At 36.3% G+C, this 19,571-nt stretch overlaps 1 protein-coding gene across 1 annotated transcript in view; it reads right to left on the bottom strand.

The window, feature by feature from the left end:
- The window catches only part of LOC134845060 (uncharacterized), a 38,901-nt gene extending 19,475 nt beyond the window's left edge, over positions 1-19,426 (bottom strand). Inside the window, exon 1 of the mRNA XM_063861902.1 lies at positions 19,181-19,426. Within this exon, the coding sequence (XP_063717972.1) occupies positions 19,181-19,229 (49 nt within the window). The 5' untranslated portion in view covers positions 19,230-19,426. The remainder of the gene's footprint in view (positions 1-19,180) is intronic.
- Positions 19,427-19,571: the final 145 nt, after the last annotated feature.

A 19,571-nucleotide genomic window follows, 5' to 3' on the forward strand; every position in this document is an offset into this window, starting at 1 on the left:
TCGCGTTGCGCGCATGAAAGCGCTATCTATACCAAAGCTAGAGCTTCAAGCTGCTCTGCTCGCCAAACGACTAAAAGATGATATACTGACCGCCCTTACCGTCTCTATTAATCATGTCTACATGTGGACAGATAGTACAACAGTTTTGCAGTGGCTAAACTCCACTGAAAAATTACCTGTATTCGTCGCTAATCGAGTCGGCGAAATCCTCGAATCGACCACTATTGATGAGTGGCACCATGTTCTGAGCGGCGATAATCCAGCTGATACCGGTACGCCGGGGATTTCTTCGAAAGCCCTCAAGGATAGCAGCTGGGTTATTGGTCCGAGCATTCTCAGGACTACTGATTGGCCGTTTATACCCGACGAACGTGTAATCAATAAAATTCGTTTGAAGGGTCCTTCTTGTGATGTTGATAATTGCTTGGAGACATCGTCTTCCTTCGTCACCGATGTCACATCCATCAAACATCCCGAACACGGGTTCAATTGGGAAAGGTTCAGTTCCTTTACAAGATATAAACGAGTAGTCGCTTTTATGTTGAGGATGTTGCCTTCACATAAGCATTTTCGTGGTAAGGACTTACAAATAACCGACCCCACTGAACTTGATATTGCAGAAAGCAAACTGATTCATCTTGCTCAGATGGAATCCTTCCCCGTTGAGTTAAAAACACTCACCGCTGGCAAACCTATTAAGAATAGTAGTAAAATTGCCACATACTCGCCATTTATCGGTCCCGCTGGTATCATTCGTTCCACCGGACGGATTGTGCACTTAGTGAATACCGAGTTTGATACGAAGCATCCAATAATACTCGACGCCCGACATACCCTAGTTCGTTTGTTGGCCCGCAGCCTCGACCACAAGCATTTTCATCAAGGTTTAGACTACAAGCGCTCCGTTTTAAATATGAAATATGCAATACTTGCGTTGCGTCGAATACTTCGGTCTATCAAAAATCAATGTGTAATATGCCGTAAACGCAAAGCAAGTACCATCCAGCCTATTATGTCCGATTTACCTGTCGAATGTCTCGGATATAAGCAACCACCCTTCAATCATACGGGTGTGGATTACTTTGGACCGCTTTACGTTCCGGTTCGCAGAAGCACTGAAAAAAGATGGGGATTTCTTTTTACTTGCCTCACCACCAGGGCTGTACACCTTGAGATTGTACCATCTCTAGACACCAATTCTTGTGTCATGGGCATCGAACGGTTCATTGCGCGTCGTGGTACGCCAAGCACAATCTGGTCGGATAACGGCACGAACTTCGTTGGTGCGGAAAAGGAATTACTTGCCTGCATCAAGAGCTGGATTGGCATGGCTCCGACCATTTTTGCACACAAAGGTGTTACTTAGAAATTTAACCCGCCAGCCGCACCCCATCATGGCGGCTCCTGGGAACGCCTCGTCCGAAGCGTGAAGCGCGTGCTGTACGATATCCTAGGCAGTAGGCGAGTCACTGAAGAGGTGTTAGGAACAACACTCTGCTTAGTTGAGCAGGCTTTGAATTCCAGGCCAATTACTCCCATTAGTACTGATTCACGTGAGTTAGAAGCGTTAACCCCAAACCATTTTTTGCTTGGACAACATGCCACAAGCTTTCCTTCGCTTTTACCCGGGGAGCACTTCGATCACAAGAAAAGGTACGTGCGAGCGCAGTCATATGCTAACGCGATTTGGTCTCGTTGGCTTCGAGATTATGTTCCCTCGCTGAATAAGCGTGTCGAGTGGCACACTCAGTCTGACTTCACTCTTAAAACAGGCGATCTCGTGTGGGTAATTGAGCCCGATAGTCCGCGTGGGTACTACCCTCTCGCCCGAATCGTCAAGCTAAACTACGGACAGAACGGTTGCGCCCGATCCGCCCTTGTCAGGACCGCAACCCGTGAAGTCACGCGGCCGACCGCTAAGCTCGCTCCGGTTCTTCCTTTTTCAGGGGGGGGGGGAGGATGTTGCAACGCAAATGTAGAGTATAGATGCATACAAAACAAGAGTATAAATGCATATAAAATAAGCACAGTTGGCCGAGTGGCCTAAGCTAACGCCGATTATATGTGTGACATAACAGTTGACGTAGGTTCGAGTCCCCCACCTGCCCCTGAAAAAATAGCAACATTGGAATCTTTGATTATCTTAACAGCAGAAAACATTACGTAGGAGCAGACAGCAATTCGTCTGATACTTTGGATTTTACTTGAGGAGTCCAGCCGGAATCGCTGCTTGGGCCTCTAATTTTCAGTATTTTAAAAAATGATCTCTCTGACGAATTAATATTAAGCCACCTATCTATTTTTGCAGAAAAAAGCTGCTAGAAGATGTATCCAAATATTTATATATTTATAAAAAAGACCAAAATGTTTTCAAAAGGACCTCAAAGCTGAGGAAAAGTGGGTTAAGATTATTAAAGCGAACTTACTTTTGGAACAATGAGCAAAACCTGAGTTAAGAGGGACACAGCATGAGTTCATTTTACGCGGAGAGACCTTAGACAAATCGAACATGATAAAAGAATTTCGGATTTTTGGTCTCGAAGAAGCTTCCATGGTCGGAACCTATTGAGTCAAAATAAGGAAAGTCAACAAAACTTTCAATTGCATTCAAAAAACGTTGATTACGGAGTGAAAAGTTGAAAAAAATTTTTGGCTGTACAAATCACTAATTTTACCTACGGCATACTATGGTTTAAAGATTTCAAGTACCCCAAAAACAGATGTGACAAAACTAGAGCAATTTCACAAGAAAATTCTAAATTGAGTAAATGCAATTGTAAACTGAACAATTAAAATTGCTACATATCTTTCCCCTCGCAATATTTCTTTGTCTGAAAGAACTCTTTTGAATGTCTGATCTCATACGTCAAAGAGCGACGACTTTGATCTACTCTCAATGGTTGAGTTTCCAAGTGTTTTTCAATCTCAAGAAAACTGGAACAGAGAAAACCAGAGAAGTGTTTATTTTCCAGAATGGTCGATTGGTAAATCGTATAATTATCAATAACAAAATCAATTTTTTTAAAAAACTAGGACTATAGGACAAGATTCGTGCAGTTAATTGTCTTACTTTGGGAGTTTCTCGACAATCGATTGGCGGAACAAAACAAACGCATAAAGGCTCTTGTTTTGCGACTGCAACATGTGTAGAAACAACTGAACAAAACTATAGAAGAGATGGGACTTAAATCCGTTCAGTTGTACTGTAAATCCCCAACAACCGTAAAAACGACAACAAAAACTTCTAAACGCGCCTTCGATGCCAATATATAGTTTTGAGGAAATTCGTGCTAAAAAAAACGCATTTTTTGGGCCAAATCGGCATTTTGACCTGTTTTTTTTCAAAGTCAAAGTCCCTGGTTCAGACTATAACCGATCCGAGACTGCGATTTAATTGCGGTAATTCTAGACGATCCTCGCCAAAATTGTTGTCCATAGAATTAGCGATTGAAGAAAAACAGCTTGAATTTATCAAAAAATTGGTTTTCGCATGGTTTCACACGGACACGGTTGTTAATAGTTTTTAAACTTTCGTTTAATCAATTTGAGTCGCAAAACAAGAGCCTTTATGCGTTTGTTTTGAAACCATTTTGTTTTTAAAAAATGATGCCTCTTAAAAACTTGTAGCAGCATTAATTGGGATTTTATATCCAGTTGCTCGCGGCGCAGATAACTGTACAAATTAAGTTCGTAGGCAAATTTTGGAAGCATTTTTACGCTATATTTTAACGTTTTAATCTATCTTGCCATCGCTTCTTTACCAAATTGAATAGCCTTTTCAAGAAAATTAACTAGAAAAATAGACGACAAAGGTTGCCAATTTTTTATGGTTTTATAGTTTCTATTCACATTTTGGAAGGAAAAACATTTCTGTGAGTTTTAACCTCTAGTTTGTTTCCTTGTCCCATCTGTTTCTTTGCCGTATTAATTGAAGATTGCATTAAAACACTGCAAGTCAGTTGTATAAGTTAAAGGCTACTTGAGTCAACAAAAACCTACTTCTTCCTTCACTCGTTGATATTCAGCATCATGGGATGGATTGGGGGCTTCAGCGGGTGCAATTTTGGTAGTGCCCTCCTCCACACCTGCCAATATATAGTTATAGAAGACGGCTGCCTTTGGATACCACCAGACCACACACAGATCCTCCTCCTTTCCCTTCTTCTGCAAGATTTTCACGTTGTCAGGAGTCAACACAATGTCACCCAACTCTGAACAATTATGGATGCATGATGATTATTAACAAAAAACCGACTCACAAAAATGAACAGCTCCAAGCCCTCTAAATCTGCTTCTGATTAAAATCAGTTAAAAACTTTAATCATTTCAAAATATTAATGGAACGTATTGAAATTCTTATTGAACTTTTTTATTAACAAACCATTATCATTGAACTTAAATTCATGGTGTGGGAAACACGATTATTAAGAACTTTACTTCTCTACATTTTTTGGTATTTTTTATCACAAACTTAAGTAAGAGAGTAAGTGCGACGGAAAATTTATACGCAGTATGCTTTAAGCGTCGAAGGGCACAGCGGAGCTGTGACTTGTCAATACCGTTATTCAAGCTAAATTTCAATTTTTGCGAGTTGTCTTTTAGCGTGAGTTGTCGCGGTACCAATAAAAAGACGCTACAAACTTGTTTAATGCGATACAGGGGCGCATCTAGAATTTTCTCGTGGTGGGCGGATATTTAAAAAGAATTCGAAAATTGTCGACCTTTTTTTAGGTCGATCAAATTGATTTTCCGAGTTTTTTCCCAAAGCACTAAACAGACACTGTTTTGGCCAAACTTTTAGCGCAGCAGGCAAAGTTTTGAAAAACAGGCTTTTTTGGAAAATTTTGATCAAAAAGTCACGTTTTTTGGCGCGCGCTCCCCCATCAAATTTTGTATAATTTAGCGCCAAAAGCGCCTTTAGAAAAATTTTAGGGTCCGTCACCAAACTTGGATATCTCTAAATAGTACAAAGGGGAGACTCTTTGGGCCGGCAGGGCGATATATCACATTTTTTCAAACGTATTTTTTGTCGTCTCAATTTTCCAGTTTTTTCGTGAAAAACTGATTTCTATTATTTTTTCCGTAAACTGATATCCTTGTCGTCCTAGTTTCCTAGCCTTATATTTTCTTCGTTTCACCATTTGGTATCATTTTATGCAAGCGGAATTCATTCATTTTTGCCGCTAGATAGCCGATTTATAACATTTGATCAATCTAGAGCGCCTAAAATTTCCAAAAGAGCCTGAAAACACCCATTTTTGACAATTCGCCAGCGGAAAAGATCATTCGGCGAAGAAGTAAGTGTTTTTTAACTAAAAGGAGCTATCAATTTCTTGAAGTATACAAAACGAAGATGTGTCAATAAGTTACCTAGAATGAACTCTTCCTCAAGCTCATTGGTGAACTGTTGTTCCGACACCCCCGAAGTTATATAGGTTCCTGCTTTGATTTGGTGGAAATATCGCTGACCTGGTTTCAGTCCTGTTATGTTGTAGCCGAGCTGGTTCGAGACTTCTGTTGTGAATGTCGCGATGGTTATGTCGTCATTGTACCCCCACAAATCATCATCGGTTATATTCACGTCAGAATCGCTTGACATTCCTGCTTGTATCATGTTAAAATAGTATGTTTCTCCTGTCACTACTTGACCAGCTACAAAGCTAACAGAAGCAACACCACCCAACACGCCTAAAAAATTATGTCGCTCAGGCTTAAGATGGGATGATTCGGAGAAATTAAATAATTAAGACATGCAATTTTTCATACTATTTAGAACACTATAATAGTGTGGATGTTGAAACATCCAAATGGAGAAGAGCTTCGCAATATATTTTCTATTGGAGGCGGGAATAGAGATTGGAAATTCTAGCAACGCGGAAATCAGTTTTTTGGGGTTGCTTTTCTTATCTCCGGTCAAAGATCTTCGGAAACACCTTTTGCTAAACTTTTTTTTAATCCACTGAAGAATTTTACATTCAATAAAGAACAAGTAATTACATAATAATAATAAATGAACTGGGTGTTAATTTTTTTCATTTTTTTAATGTTAATTAATTCAATGTTGGAGTTTGCGTTTTTTTTATTTGTTTTTCACTCTTTTGTTTTTGATAGTTTTCTTGAGAGTTTTCTAACAAATGTGTGGTTACATTGCATTTTTTGTTCAAGCTTTGTTGCTTTCTCTGTCATGTCATAGCAAATTTTTCAAACTTCGAAAGAGAACCTTGGCCTTACTATCCTGGTGCCAAGCCCAACAACAATCACAACAACCCAGCTGTTGAACTGATTGCTCGAGGTTAATTATAAAAAAAACTTAAATTATCTTGAAATTTGCGACTGGTAACGTCTTTCTTTTTTATACCAATTTTAGGATTTCCATCTTTCAGTCTTTTCACGCATCGTAGTTTTAGGGAGTCTTTTTTAATTAAATCATTTATCCACGGGGGAAAGGACCAACACAAGAGCTGTACAGCTCATCACGGCGAACCGCTGTTGTGCCCCTGTTTAAGAACTTTTGTATATTCTTTGTTTCCGTTTTGTTTCCGCAGACTGTACTGTGTATTCGTCACTGAAATTCAGATTAATGATCCTCTACAAGTGGATTTTGCACAGGAATAGCTATCAAACAATTAACCGTAGAATGACACCTTCTGATGGCTTCTCCCTAAACCTTTTTTTTTTCGGTCAAAAACAATGGATGAAACTCCGTTTGGAATCTACGCCGAGTTTACTTTCCTTTCTGTGCTCTACCTTGAAGTTTGTTCGATGACCTCGTCAACCTTGAGTATAATCTGAACATTTCACATCCTGGGGAACCAATCGATTTATGATTCGAAGTATTGGCTTTGCAACAGTGTATGTCATCCAAAAAAAGGATGAGAAGTCGTTGAATCAAAATTTCTTTAACTATGCAGACGATTGTCCTTACGAGAACATCCCCGGTCACGTTTTGATGCCCCAAAAATCATACTTAGCCTCTTCAAGATTTCTTGCTATGATTTCTCACTCACCTCACATATGTAAAGGATGAGTCAAATCTGCACTCAGTGTGTATCTCTTTGCTTTAATTTTTTTCTAAAGTTTCAGCTACTTTTTTCACATTATTATACAGGGTGTTTCCGAAACTTGCTTTTCATAGATCATCTCTCATTTCACAAGTATTTGAATTTTGAAGTGATTTTTTTTGCAGCAAAGATTTGCCGAATTCTGATGATATAATTCAATAAGATGGATTGTTTTTACTTGGGCTTGCGTTCGCGACTTTATTGTTTTTGACTGCATTTTGTGCTGAACAAGCTACCATAGTGCTAGGTTAAAACAACCAGATAAAATGAACTAAGACATAGTTTTTAAGGTCATTTTTCTCAAATTCGGTTATATTTGGCCTAAATAAGATGAGGACAAAAAAGATAAGTGATTTACCAGATTTTTCATGGTGCCTTTTTTGCAAAATTTTGAACCAAACAAATGCGTTAAAAAACTGGTCAACTCATAAGGTTCAAAATTAGGGAATCAACAGGGTGAAAAATTTTATGAAAAATAATAATTGACCGTGTTTATCTCCTTTATTTGGAAACAAATTAATTGACCCGTTTTATGGGTATAGTTTTGGTTCAACATTTTGCAAGACAATTACACCTTAAAAATGCTGGCAAAACCCCAAACGTTTTTTGTGCTCATCAAACCTTGGTTAAGTATAACAAAATGATTTGAAAACGAGTAATGTTACAGTTGAAGAAAACGAGATTTAGAAAAAAATGCACTAAATCCGACTGTATCATACAAAACCATAAGCTAACTGCCATTATGTGTTTCAGGCGGTTACAGATGATACAGGGGTCAAATATGAATCACAGGCAAGTTGCCACACATCTCTAAGGACTTGACATACGTTTGACATAAACTCACAAAATGCCTCTACGTCAGTAAGGAATAGCTTTTGCGATGGCGGTGGTGGTGGGAAGTGGATGGATTGTAAAATAATTCTGATACGAGCAGTCTATTAGCAAACATTTAGTAAATCCAGGAGCTGAGTCTACTATTCATATAGCTTACGGCGATAAAACCATATTGGTTTTCTGTTCTTCTAAACTTTAATTAAGCTGGTAAAAAGGCAAAAAAAAACAAGACAGCAAGCAGTAGCATTGATGTTGTTTTTCCGCTTTTCGTTACAAAAGTAACGGAATATTTGTGCTCGGGGTGGGTTTTTTTTCTTCAGACAAATTTCGACTTTTTAACAAGCCATTTTTGACAAAAAAAAATTATATCATTCGAAAGCTATTGTTGTCCTGGCTTAATTTTGAAAAGATATTTTACCTGTGAACATTTTTCGTAAAGTTATGGGGTTTTAAAGATTGCCATTTTGACCAATTTGGGAAAAATAACGCGCGATATATTTCACGCTATTAACGCGTAAGCGGATATTTAATCCGTCTTAGAAATTGTTCTAATTGGTTGAAAGAAGCTTATTTGTCATAATTGATTTGTTACAAGGAGCGAAATCTATCCTTTTGTACTTTATATGGCGTGTGGGGGTGATGTTTTTCCTAAAAAAATTTCAAATTTTAGAAAAAAAAATTTCATTTCATTTTATTACATTTAATTTTTTTTGTTATTACTGCTCCGTAAACCTCAAAAGGCAGTCGGAACATTCAGTGCTTCGCCCTGATACGAGCAGTCTTGTTATACCTAGGCATCGAAAGGGCCCAATATTTATCATAAATGATTCAATTATGAGCCATTGGAAAGAAGGTATTTCCAACGTATAACACGTCCGAACAACCGCAATCCGAGAAAAAACGTAATAAAAAAGTAATAAAAAGCTCAATAACGCCATAAAAGTGAAACGCGATTTCATTGCAATCTTGATTTTGGCTTTGATTTGCAGTATTTGCATATAATTGTTCTTTCGGATCAAATGCTGAGGTTTGATTCGAAAGTATTATTAGAGTTAAAAGACCTAATATTTTTTGGCGGTGAATGATAGCAAAAGAATTTTTAAAAGTACTCACTTTAAGCATTTCCTCGAGAGTGGTTAGAACAGGATCTTGGTCCATTAGTTCACCTTCCTCTAGTTCACTATTTGGATTTGTCATTTTGTGGATTTTTTTTGATGGGAAATCTGAGTTAGATTTCAATTTTTGTTGAGGAATTTAGCAGATTTATTTTTGGAGAGAGAGAGGAGGTTTTGAATGCAAGATGTGGAATTGAGCGAGAATGAAAACAAATGTATTTAGTTTTTAAAGGCTGTTTTTGCTTTTTTGCAAATCTAAGCTCTGATTGGTCGTTGTTATTCGGCGTCTTTCGGAAGTGACTCTTTTTAAATCGTAATTCCTTTGCCATTCGTTTTGTAATGTTGTGGTTTTTTCCACTCTGGTTTACTGTCGTGGTTTTTCCACTTAGTTTTGATTTGTTGAGATCTAGCAGTGAAATGATTTTTATTCGTTTATGCTGATGTTAATTTTTAACAACTGCATTGCCCTTCCCTATTGGAGGAGGAAAATGAAAAAAAAAACATCTCTTCATAAAAGAGGACTAAAAGCAACATCATTGTTTGCTTTCCGTTCAGTTTTATTTATCTGTATTTTATCCTCAAAAAAAAATTTTTATTCGTCCAAAATGAATTTTATCGATCCTGAAGATAATGTGGTGGACTTGCTGGAGAAGTTTTTGAACTTACGGGATGAGCTAAATTTCAAACATGAAGCCTTGCTGGAGGACAAGGAAGTCGAGAGAAGGGTGGCAATCTACGACGGGCTAGTAGAGAAAGGGGCAAACTTAACGCCCATGGAATTTATGATATTTATGGACCGCAGTTATATCTTTAAGTATCCGGTACTGAATGCCGAGGAATTATTTGACCTGGGCTCAATTCAGAGTAGGTTCCTCGCCAAGAAACTATGGAGCCCATGGAGTGGAGTCAATGTGGTTTCACAAGAAACAATGGACTTTTTGTCCTTATTCTTTGGAGAGGATCTAAGTTTGTTTTACAATACACCCAATTTTAAAAAATATATATAAAAATTTTTTTTTATTCAAGTGGCATGGCAACATAGAAATTGTATTGAAATTTGTTTTAGTTTCAAGAAGAATTCTTCAGAAAGCCAGCAATAGAAGAAGAATTTAGGAGAAAGATAGAGCTGGATATCATGTTAGAAGAAATCTATCAAACTTGGTGGCGGCCTTATTCAGCGCTGCAGTTTGCAGTGAGGAGCCTGAGTAGGGCCGCTGAAAACTCTCTGGAAAAGATGGCGGCTGTTAAACTAGTCAAATCTTACACGGATATAAAGTCTAATCTTTATAAAAGTTATTTTTAAATCTATTTATAAATATGTTTGTTTTTGGTGTTTTGTGGTTGTATTACAAACAAAATATTTATAAAAGAGAAAAGAAAAGGCCAATAAAAAAAGAATGTTAAAAAAAATATTAGTTTTGGCCAAATAAATAGTTGGAGGAGGAAAATGAACTTACGGGATATTTAATATTTCTTTTAATATTTCTTAAATTTGCCAATTAAACTAGATGGAATTGTAGTTCTATAAAAGTTTGTAGGACGATTTGTCCGTTTAGGTCTTTTAGATTCGAGAATGTCATTAAAAAATGTCATTAAAGACAAGTTGGGATGGAATATTGGGGTATCAGCCATATTATATTTAGCTTAAAATAAAAAAAGAAAGATAGAAAAGTTTATAAATTTATTTAGAAAACTTAAATTTCCGATTTGGAAATTTATTACTTCTCTTTATTTGTAAGAAAAATTTCAACAATTCTCCTGTTTGAGAATTGGAATCTTTGCTTTTTATCTCTTTTTGAGACTTAAGCAATTTTTGCGAATTTTTAGAAGGTAAGCCTCACTGGTCGCACCAATTTATTACGCTAGCAATACTATTTACGTCGGACAAAACGCTTGCTAGGAATAAAGGGTCCTTTCTACTTTCTATCTTAGAAGGTAAATCTAAAATTCGCTGAGAAGTATTTTATTAGAAAAGAAGTTAGTATGAATTTACAGCAAGTTGCCTTTTGACTCAATATCTATCTTTACGGTTAGATTAGAGATATTTTTACTGAGAGTAGATATTATTTTAGAGATTGGTTGGGGTGGTAGAAGAGAGTGGTGTTGGTATTAGAAGAGATATTGTTGGGATATTAGAGAGGGAGGTTGTGGTGTTAGAAGAGATATTGTTGGGAATGAATTCCCGTAGTTTTGAGCTTCTAATTATACTCAGATGGGGAAATCACACCACTTTTCGTATCAAATGAGAAGTTACTTCTTAACTTCGTATTCTCTATTCGTACATTCGTATTTTACGAGAAGAAGGTTTCGTATGCTCGTATTTTACGAGAGGAATCGTTAATATTCGCATTGAACGAGAATAGTCGTTTCAATTCTCAATGCTTAAAACGTTATACGAATTATTCCAAAAGCATTTCCCTTCCTTTTGCAAGGGAATAAAAACATATTTCTTTTGTGGTGGCGGCGGCGTCACATTTTGTGAACGCAATAAAATAATTCATGTTTCTGTTTCCATTTGAAATCAGAACATTTCCATCCTCCTATTTGGAGAGGAAAAAAACTAAAACTTTCATTTTTATTACTTTCACTTGAATAGTGGGGTAAATGTTGATCGATCGAAGCTTTTTCTTTCAATCTCATAAAGTTGGTTCAATACTTTGTTGGTATTACAGGTAGCAGATGTTTTTGAACAACTGATACTTTGAGTCAGGCTTGAATGAATATAAACACATCAGTTACATTTATAAATCAAAATAGAGTTTACACAACCAAGGGATTTAACTATAAAATTAAATACATCAAAATTATTTGTTTCTCAAAAGTTTGAAGGTTAGTTTTATTCCTTGAACATTCTTTTTACCGAAGTCTCCTTTTCTTCCTGAAGTATGTGAAGTCTGTCCAAACGCGTAATAAGGGGAGGGCTGGTTCATACAAAGGGGGTTTTTTTTGTGTTTTTTGTTTTTTATTAAAGTCAAAATTGTTGAGAAAGGAAATTAATAGCTATACTACATAGCTATAGAAAGCGAAAGAATAAATGTTTAAATAAAAGGATAAATTTTTTACAATTTTCCTTCCAACCGGGCTATAAGTTGGTGATTTTTTGTTTTCAAATTGTGGATTTGCTTTTTCAGCTCCCGGATTTGGTGCGTTTCATGGATATGACTGCGCTGAATTTGCTCAGTATAGTCATCTAACTGGGGGGTTTGTAATTTTGCTGTCAGATATTTTGCTGGGACATAGATTTTTTGATATTCAAGAAGGGAATTAGTTATGGAATACATTTTTTTTATAGGGTGATAGGCTTCTAATTTAAAACGATTGATTAACGGATTCAAAGCATAATTGAGATCCATATCGAAGCCGGGATTACTGTTAGAATTAATGTATCGTTCCCTTTCTAACTGAATATGTAATTTAGTGTTTAATTCAGTGGGATGCAAGGGCTGTCGCCTAATGGTCATTGGATATTGAGAAGTTGATACCGGCGTATTTGCCGTTAGTATCTTATATGGTCTTACAATCTGGGTCCGTGTTTTAATTTTGGAATTCGAGGGAACCAGGGGTATTTTGAAATCAGGGGGTGAAATTTTTAGGGGTGGTGGCTTTGATGCTGTAGTTATTGGGACAGCTGAATTGGTTTGAAGTAGTGGCTCAACGAAGGATCGTGTTGAGGTTGGCTTTGCAGTGGGTGTTGTAGTAGTAGAAACAGTTGGTTGCTGAGTGAGTGCTGAAATCTGCGAGTCCAGTGGATCAGTTGGTGGCAGGAGTGAGAGAAGGTCCTCAAAATCTCTCAAGTCGTCATCAAGTGATGCGTCCATAGTTGAATCAGTTGGTATATCCTAGAACAGTAGAATTTTTTATTAGACTGTGTTTGTTGGGTGATCCAAGTTTTGAGTTCTTCTCTCAAAACTTGTTAATTGGATGTGAGGATACATGCGATCCTGGTTTATTTCATCAATTTCCTCTAAAAGAGGAGCTTGTATTTTTTGATCACATTCTTGTTCTATTTTTTCAGTTTGCTCATCTTGAGTGAAAATTGAGGTCACTATGGAAGTGAAAAGTTTATTATATGAAGCGGCAAGCAATACTTTGCCAAAGTGTAGTGAGCGGCCGGTGATTTTGTGAATATGCATAGCCTTTATTATGAATACTAGGCAATCTAGTATGAATTTCACAAATAGAAAAGAGGCGAAGACTATTCCGCATTTTTCTAAATAGTATTGTACTTTCCCGAATATACGGGTGTATTCGTTTTTCCAAAAGTTTGGAGAGATGAGATAGTCCAAATAGATTGTTTGGGAAGAGCCTAGTGGGCTATATGAGTCCGTGAAAAGAAATTTTTTAGCATTTAGAAAGGACCTGGATACTTTTTGCAGTATTCCTTTCATCTCTGAATTATCGGAAATCATATTCCAGAATTTTTGCATTTGAGCATAAGTGTAGATTGAAGCGCCTTGGCTAGAGGCTAAAGAATGCTTAATCTTTTGAATTATCTCTTTTGGTTTAAATAGATATGGTCCTGTAACCCTTGTAATTTGAGGGGTTAACTCAATCCAGGACTTATCATCATCAACATCTAGTTGAAAGAGATTTGAATGTTTGTTGGAGCAGTCTTGTAGATCTGCCGACTGAAAAGTTTGTCGCGTAATTGGATCGACAAATCGAACATTTTCCTTATACATAATGGGAATGCGATTATAGCATTCATCCATTAATTGCAAAGGTGAATAAAATTTCGGACAATGGTAGAGCCAGGCAACGTTGCCATTGGTCTCTAAGAACATAGAGCGGTTCTGAGTTAAAATATAGCCAGCCAAACGTGGGCTTTCACATTGATTTTGCAGAAGGGCTAACTCGGCCGTTCTGAGCACGTAGAAGCTATAAAAAAGAATATAGCCCAATTTGGTTCCTATATGAGCTTCGTAGTCAATTTGATGAGTTGAAAATTGGAGTGGCGGCGAATCATCACTTAATGTGAGAAAAGTAGAATTTGGTTGGCCGGCATTATGAATAGTTCCCGTTTCTGGGGTTGGTTTAACCTGGATTCCAGTATCCATATTGAAACCGTCAGTGTATGCAGTAAAAAGTGAATCATATGAAGTTGGATACACTATTCTGGGATGACCACAAAGAGATTGCGGTTTATTCATCACCTGTAGCATAAATTTTTGAGAATCCCTTGTATGGGTAGAATGAATAGACGGGCTAGAATCGCCTTTAATTATATAGTATGATTCTTCGTTTTGAATCATTTTAGCCGGAAATCTGTTTAAAACAGTGAAAATGCAATTGTTGGGTTGTTCCCAAGTATAAGCAAAAGCGTCTAAGGATGTTGTTTCACATCCATTTGCAGACACTGGACAGGGCAAAGGAATGTTTTGTCAATTATTGACTGTTCCATCTTTGAGGTTAACAGTCAGAGTTACATTTTGCATGTAAGTTTCAAAAGTGTCCAATTTAATCCAAGAACGGCCATCACATTCGTTATGATGTTTGCCGTCAACTTTGCCAGCATGGGCATTAGTTACTGTTTTAACATTAAATTTGAAAGGAATATTTCCAATACTAGCATAGCCTAGGTTATGATAGTCTCTGTCGGCGGCCGATTTACATTGATCGGCAGATAAATGGAGATCAGTAGTGATCATATTTTGTCGAGCGTCGATACCACTCGAATCAAAAGAATCGCAGAGCCAACGCATTGATTGGTGTTTGATTCGACACATTGTCGCATTTACTTTTGTGCGATAATGTCTCTGATATAGAGTAACATAAGCATGGGTTACTTTAATATTTTCTGGTTGGACTTTGCAAGGTGCTACTTTATTTAGAGAGAACATTTTGTTAGAAGTCATTAGTTGGCAATCATAATGAGCAACCCAAAAATTATTTGCAGTATTTGCATATAATTGTTCTTTCGGATCAAATGCTGAGGTTTGATTCGAAAGTATTATTAGAGTTAAAAGACCTAATATTTTTTGGTGGTGAATGATAGCAAAAGAATTTTTAAAAGTACTCACTTTAAGCATTTCCTCGAGAGTGGTTAGAACAGGATCTTGGTCCATTAGTTCACCTTCCTCTAGTTCACTATTTGGATTTGTCATTTTGTGGATTTTTTTGATGGGAAATCTGAGTTAGATTTCAATTTTTGTTGAGGAATTTAGCAGATTTATTTTTGGAGAGAGAGAGGAGGTTTTGAATGCAAGATGTGGAATTGAGCGAGAATGAAAACAACTGTATTTAGTTTTTAAAGGCTGTTTTTGCTTTTTTGCAAATCTAAGCTCTGATTGGTCGTTGTTATTCGGCGTCTTTCGGAAGTGACTCTTTTTAAGTCGTAATTCCTTTGCCATTCGTTTTGTAATGTTGTGGTTTTTTCCACTCTGGTTTACTGTCGTGGTTTTTCCACTTAGTTTTGATTTGTTGAGATCTAGCAGTGAAATGATTTTTATTCGTTTATGCTGATGTTAATTTTTAACAACTGCATTGCCCTTCCCTATTGGAGGAGGAAAATGAAAAAAAACATCTCTTCATAAAAGAGGACTAAAAGCAACATCATTGTTTGCTTTCCGTTCAGTTTTATTTATCTGTATTTTATCCTCAAAAATTTTTTTTTCTTCGTCCAAAATGAATTTTATCGATCCTGAAGATAATCTGGTGGACTTCCCGGAGAAGTTTTTGAACTTACGGGATGAGCTAAATTTCAAACATGAAGCCTTGCTGGAGGACAAGGAAGTCGAGAGAAGGGTGGCAATCTACGACGGGCTGGTAGAGAAAGGGGCAAACTTAACGCCCATGGAATTTATGATATTTATGGACCGGAGTTATATCTTTAAGTATCCGGTACTGAATGCCGAGGAATTATTTGAGCTGGGCTCAATTCAGAGTAGGTTCCTCGCCAAGAAACTATGGAGCCCATGGAGTGGAGTCAATGTGGTTTCACAAGAAACAATGGACTTTTTGTCCTTATTCTTTGGAGAGGATGTAGGTTTGTTTTACAATACACCCAATTTTAAAAAATATATTTAAAAAATTTTTTTTATTCAAGTGGCATGGCAACAGAGAAATTGTATTGAAATTTGTTTTAGTTTCAAGAAGAATTCTTCAGAAAGCCAGCAATAGAAGAAGAATTTAGGAGAAAGATAGAGCTGGATATCATGTTAGAAGAAATCTATCAAACTTGGTGGCGGCCTTATTCAGCGCTGCAGTTTGCAGTGAGGAGCCTGAGTAGGGCCGCTGAAAACTCTCTGGAAAAGATGGCGGCTGTTAAACTAGTCAAATCTTACACGGATATAAAGTCTAATCTTTATAAAAGTTATTTTTAAATCTATTTATAAATATGTTTGTTTTTGGTGTTTTGTGGTTGTATTACAAACAAAATATTTATAAAAGAGAAAAGAAAAGGCCAATAAAAAAAGAATGTTAAAAAAAATATTAGTTTTGGCCAAAAAAATAGTTGGAGGAGGAAAATGAACTTACGGGATATTTAATATTTCTTTTAATATTTCTTTTTAAATTTGCCAATTAAACTGGATGGAATTGTAGTTCTATAAAAGTTTGTAGGACGATTTGTCCGTTTAGGTCTTTTAGATTCGAGAATGTCATTAAAAATGTCATTAAAGACAAGTTGGGATGGAATATTGGGGTATCAGCCATATTATATTTAGCTTAAAATAAAAAAAGAAAGATAGAAAAGTTTATAAATTTATTTAGAAAACTTAAATTTCCGATTTGGAAATTTATTACTTCTCTTTATTTGTAAGAAAAATTTCAACAATTCTCCTGTTTGAGAATTGGAATCTTTGCTTTTTATCTCTTTTTGAGACTTAAGCAATTTTTGCGAATTTTTAGAAGGTAAGCCTCACTGGTCGCACCAATTTATTACGCTAGCAATACTATTTACGTCGGACAAAACGCTTGCTAGGAATAAAGGGTCCTTTCTACTTTCTATCTTAGAAGGTAAATCTAAAATTCGCTGAGAAATATTTTATTAGAAAAGAAGTTAGTATGAATTTACAGCAAGTTGCCTTTTGACTCAATATCTATTTTTACGGTTAGATTAGAGATATTTTTACTGAGAGTAGATATTATTTTAGAGATTGGTTGGGGTGGTAGAAGAGAGTGGTGTTGGTATTAGAAGAGATATTGTTGGGATATTAGAGAGGGAGGTTGTGGTGTTAGAAGAGATATTGTTGGGAATGAATTCCCGTAGTTTTGAGCTTCTAATTATACTCAGATGGGGAAATCACACCACTTTTCGTATCAAATGAGAAGTTACTTCTTAACTTCGTATTCTCTATTCGTACATTCGTATTTTACGAGAAGAAGGTTTCGTATGCTCGTATTTTACGAGAGGAATCGTTAATATTCGCATTGAACGAGAATAGTCGTTTCAATTCTCAATGCTTAAAACGTTATACGAATTATTCCAAAAGCATTTCCCTTCCTTTTGCAAGGGAATAAAAACATATTTCTTTTGTGGTGGCGGCGGCGTCACATTTTGTGAACGCAATAAAATATTTCATGTTTCTGTTTCCATTTGAAATCAGAACAGAGCTAGGGCAGAGAGCAACTTAATCCGTAAAATTATGCTGAGAACTTTCTTTGAGTCTTTTATCTAAATTTATTAGGTCAGCGTGTATAATAACTATTAAAAAAAGAAACAAGGAAAAATAAATCAACTTGGATTGGGAAAAAACTTAAATTCCACGAACAAAAAGTTTGGTGTTTTGACAGTGACTGAATGCCACTGCAAAATTTTGTTTAAAAAGCTGTCTAAAAAATTTGAAGCGTGTTTTTCACAGTATTGCAAAAAGAAACACTAAGGTCTTGAAGCAACAGTGTTAGGCAAAGAATTGATGTACTTTTGAGTATTGAGCAAATATTTGAAAAAAAAAATCCATTTTTAAGACACTTTTTCGACAATTTTTTTTTACCTTTTGGGTTCGCTTCGTTGGAAATTGTACTCAAATTTGAACTAGAAGAACAATTTTCATATTTTGACCCTATATTTGCGCTTTTTTGATACAAAGATCATAATGGAACCTTTGGTAACATGATAACTTGTGACAGAGAGGCGAAACTCAGCTTCGCATCACTTGCGTCCTCCTCAACCTCAAAACACACAGGTACACACAATTTTTTTCGCTGGTCGACAGACGCAATACCAGGCCATTAAGCCGATATAAAATAGGCCGAAACTAATTAAGGCGAACAAAAAACGAAAAACAAAAACGCCGAAAAAAACTGTCATTAGAAACTTGAACGATAATTTTTATTAAGATTTTAGAAAAAAAGGCGATCCAGATGTAATCATAAAGACTACGCCTCACTTGAAATGAATCAAAATTATATTAAATTACATAATATTAACCGAAATCATTTGGAAAAAAAACTAAGAAAAGAAGAAAATAAACAATGCAAGAAATTACAAACAGAAGTAAATCAAAACACTACGCGAAACTACAATGTAAAAATAGCATACAAGAAAAACCAATTCTACGATGTTGCAAATAGTCCGACTAAACATAAGCCAACAAATAAAAAGACGAAAATTTTTTATAAACGGAATATTTTCTGTTTAAAACAACAGTTCCCCGTCAAATTCGAACCCAGAACCTTTGCCGTACAGGGCAATTTTGTTACCTACAGGCTAAAAGGGTCTAGAAACGCTAAGAATTTGAAGTGGCCCGAGAACGCTCAGAAGGTACCTCTAAAGATGAGTTCAGAAGTAACACTAGAGATGAGTCCTGTGGACAAAGTTGTTTACGGAAAAAAAAAGTCTCGTACCCGATTGCAAAACGCTTGCTATCGCAAAGGTAAATAGCTTGCGCTGCAGAAAAAGCAGTTTCAATAGTGCTCGCCGACAGCCTCGCGTTTAAAGATTTAGTCCGCAGAAAACTGGAAGCGGTAAAAAAAACTTCAGCTGCCAGTGTTACAATTGGTTGTTTTGAACTGTTTAGAAGGAATTTGGAGTGATCTTCAACATCTTCAACATGCCGCCAATTACGTTGTTTTTTTGAAGATAAACGCCATCTTCATGACAACAAAAATTAAAGGTGGTCTCAACGTTGAAAATGTTCACTTGCCATTCAAGCTTCATTTTTAACATTTCAAACTCGCCTAGCAACAATTACGACAGCAGGACGCATAAGTTCTCTAAGAGCAACTTACCATCAATTACGGAAAGCATGGTAATTATCCCGATCAGAAAAAGTTCCATTTTCAAAATTTTCCAAAGGTAATGAAAAACTGAGTGCGACAAAGCAATTAAAAATTATGGTCAGAAAAGTTAGAGCACATTTAAATTAAGTAAAAAGTTGAGCTGTTCAGGTGAAAATTTAACAAATGAAGGTGTTGGAGACTTTCAGTAATTAATTGAAGTATCTCAAAATAAATTTTCAGCGGTTCAGGTGATTCTCCTCAGTTCAAATAGCTGCAGCATTTCAGCTCAATGACTTTTCTACCGCTGTTTGTTTGAGTCCACCCAACACTTGACCACTTGAAAGTATCTTGACCTCTTAAGCCAAATCAAATTATCATTTTCAAACTTAACCACGAAAAA

Source organism: Symsagittifera roscoffensis, chromosome 4, assembly GCF_963678635.1.
Source record: "Symsagittifera roscoffensis chromosome 4, txSymRosc1.1, whole genome shotgun sequence".
Taxonomy (NCBI): domain Eukaryota; kingdom Metazoa; phylum Xenacoelomorpha; order Acoela; family Convolutidae; genus Symsagittifera; species Symsagittifera roscoffensis.